Raw genomic sequence first — 3,412 nt, 5'->3', positions numbered from 1 at the left:
AGTTTTATTAATGTTGTTGATTAAGTGTTGTAGTGGGTTACATGACCTATATTTTAGGATTAGTTGTTCATTTTTAGCCTATATACCATGTAGGCATATTCTGTTATTATAGGTACTCCCAGTTAATCAAAAATTAAAACAGTTGCAACTTTCCAATATAGGCTTAAATCTATCAACAACGACATCCAACGTGTACACGAACACCTGTTTGTCATTTTTTATGAATGTGAGAGTTTGAACCATGTTATGCATGAATTATTGTGACAATAGGGGATGACCATTATCACCCTACTAGATGATTTTCAATTCCAATAATTGGGAGTCTCCTCCCACACTCATATAATCACCACCAACAATAATTACTTTAGCTGCTATCATTATAGACAAAATTGATCGATCCTAGATTATGATATAGATCTATATCTGATCGATGACTGACTGATGACTGATGACTGATATGAAAATCTGCAAATAAAATTATCAATAAACTAAATCGGGTGTAATCAATGCTCTGCTAGCACTGGAACGAAGAACTGTATTTGTAGGACTTCTAAACTATGACAATCTATCTACTAATGAGGTATTGAGTGGGAATTTGGAAGTTTTTCAAGCTAGTAAAAATAGTGAAATTTTTTTGTTACAAAAATTAAAAACAAATGGGATAACAATGGAAGCAATGAGCATGAATGGAGATTTTCAGTTGTGAGGAGGAAAATTTCACCGGAGAAGTCGCTGGCATCGGAAAAAGTAGGTGAAAAACGGAACCTTTTTTTTAATGGCTTCTTGAACAATTTTTTTTTTTGATTATTTTATAAATCTGAAAATAAATGGTAGGAAAAAACAAACATTTGTTGGAAGAGGTGGGGAACTAAAGTGTAATATTAAAGACTTGGGAGTTGGTCTTGTATCCTTTGAAAGAATATTTGATGATGTCATAATTAGTGTCTATAGACCTAATTTTTCAAAACTTGTGACTAAATGTCCTAATAAGTTTTGAAAGTGGCTATTTTTCCAACTCTCCCAAGTTACTGTAACATCTACGCTATCATAGATTGTGGTTTTCATTGTGTAGTTCATCTTTGTATGTGACTCTACTTTCTGACTAGTGATATGAATTTAATAATCGTGCAAATTAAGAGTTTGACACTAGATCAAAAATAATTTTTAGCGGTAATTAATTAATGACAATAGTTTTATTGCCATTAAGTATGTATTTTAGCGGCAATTAGCACTCTTTGTATATGTCGCTAAAGCCTTTAGCGATATTGAATCTAATGGCACTTAACTAATGTAAGTAAAGACTTTAGGACTCTTTATTAATATGTATATTTTATTATCGCTAAAAATTGTGTTCACGGTGTTTTAATAAACATGTCCTCTGTTACTATTAGAGGTGCCCAATAGTTTAGTGTAGTAATCAACAATAAAATTAGTGATTCTATTTAGATCAGTCAAGGTATTGCCATAAGTATATCTAACAGTAAAGATCCTCTTGTTATTTCTGCAAGATTTTGAACACCCCTACGTGACATTAGCCAATTAGTTAATGAAGTAATGCCAATATCTTAATTAGGTCATTAAATAAATACAAAATACTATTTCCTCTAGTCCATATTAATTGAATTTGTTATGTAATGCACATATATTAAGAAAAATATTCAAGGACATAATTTTCACTATTGTTCATTGTGAAATCATAAATATAACTTTATAAGTAGTGTAATTTATCTCCTAGAAAATATAAAACTTCAACAAATGAAAGGAAAAATATGAAAAAAATTTCAAACATCCATCTTGAATTTTGAACAATTAAATTATTTTAAACAATGAAAAAAATGTAAAAAGTTTAGTTAATATGAAATAGAGAAAGTAGTAACAATAGTATAACTAACTATAGATCATAATCTAATATTATTGGTAAAACAACCACTTACAAAATCAATACTAAATGAACTTCCAAATCAAATGGACAAAAGAAAGATTCATTCCAAACAAAAATAAACCTAATTAAGAAAAACAAAAAAAAACTATGTGAAACCTTGCAGTGTAATGTCTAAACCATGGGTAGAAGAAACAATGCAAATAACATGTTGAATGAATAAGCAGTAGTGCTTGCAGAAGAGTGATTCCTTGAAGAAGTAGGAAAACGATAAGGATAACGATTATTCATCGTCGTAGGAGGAGGAGGAGGAAGAGTTGATGGAGTATTTGTTGTCGTAGGAGGAGGAGGAGTTGTTGTTGTTGTAGTTGGACTAACTTTGATGTGTATTTTGAGTCCAGATGCACAATGACCAGGAATACCACACAAGAAGAAGTAGTCTCCATCAGGAGTGTCAAGGGTGATTGAATCACTACCAGAGTTGAATGTGGCAATTGGATTACTAGTGCATGAGTTGTAGTCGTTGATGTCAACTTGCATCACGTTGTGCAATTGTGGATCGTAGTTGAAAACTGCATAAAAAGACCGATCAGAGTTTGACATAACTCAATAATTTATTACTCGATATGTCTAAGTAGTTTAGTAAGAACTCAAGTTTAGATTTGAAAATTTGTAAACTCGAAATCCCGCCTTTGTATCTCAATTTACTCACATGAATTAATAAATGTGTTGGCGATTAAAAATTTGGTTATACAATTCAACAATGTATTCATTTTTGTAGTTGCAAAAAACAAAGCTCAATATGAAACTAGTTTGATTTATGTGTGTCTTAGTTGACAATGTAACATGTAACATTCACTATTTTATTTGACTACCTTCTTACTTTTAACATTATATTAAAACGCACTTCGATGCTATTTAAAGTTATACATAGTTTTAGTACTACATATATTCCAATTTCACTATATTTCTATTAAGGGAGCCAAGATGATAACTAAGATATTTTACCTAGGGTATCACCAGCTTGAAATTGCTTGAAAAAAGCCCATTCATTGTAATTGTAGTTGAATGTCCACCCTGCAATATCACCAACTTGATACACAGTAGCCATGGCTGATCCTGAAGCAGCCATCATCACCATCAACACGACCAACATTGCTTTTCCGAAGAAAGTCATAGCTATACTTTTTCAGAATAATTAAGACCTCTGAACCTGAATACTAGTGATTTGAACGAATGAGTTTATGAGGCTTTTTATAGGAGTAGTTAGTTTTCAAGAATAGAATTTAAGGAAACACGCATAGTACTTTTGGAAAATATAATTCCCAAGTACTTCTAAAAAAAAACAAAGACAAGAATCTCTAAAGTTTTCCCTTTTTTTTCTTTATTACTTATTAGTACGTCAAAAGTCTCAAAATATTGAAAATTCCTTTTTTAATAAATTATGTTAGTTAACCAAAATAATTTCAAGAGTTAAAATAGCCAAGAACCCCAAGTAGGACAAACTTTGTTAATTTTAAGGAAACAATTTTG

At 30.9% G+C, this 3,412-nt stretch overlaps 1 protein-coding gene across 1 annotated transcript; it reads right to left on the bottom strand.

Moving 5' to 3' along the window:
* Positions 1–2,053: 2,053 nt before the first annotated feature.
* LOC125857542 (mavicyanin-like) lies at positions 2,054–2,990 on the bottom strand. Its single transcript, XM_049537143.1, has 2 exons — positions 2,888–2,990; positions 2,054–2,451 (listed from the first exon to the last, which is right to left on the bottom strand). Exons 1-2 carry the CDS (start codon positions 2,988–2,990, stop codon positions 2,054–2,056), a joined length of 501 nt encoding a protein of 166 aa, XP_049393100.1.
* Between the last annotated feature and the right edge of the window lie 422 nt (positions 2,991–3,412).

This window comes from Solanum stenotomum, chromosome 1 (genome assembly GCF_019186545.1).
Source record: "Solanum stenotomum isolate F172 chromosome 1, ASM1918654v1, whole genome shotgun sequence".
In the NCBI taxonomy this organism is placed as follows: Eukaryota; Viridiplantae; Streptophyta; class Magnoliopsida; order Solanales; family Solanaceae; genus Solanum; species Solanum stenotomum.
This window is presented reverse-complemented; position numbering and strand designations above follow the sequence as displayed.

Excerpts from the sequence above, each read along its gene's own strand:
- LOC125857542 (XM_049537143.1), bottom strand. The coding sequence starts at position 2,990 with ATGGCTACTGTGTATCAAGTTGGTGATATTGCAGGGTGGACATTCAAC. Across the intron at positions 2,452-2,887 it reads TCAAGCTGGTGATACCCTAG|TTTTCAACTACGATCCACAA; the intron begins GTAAAATATCTT and ends CTTTTTATGCAG.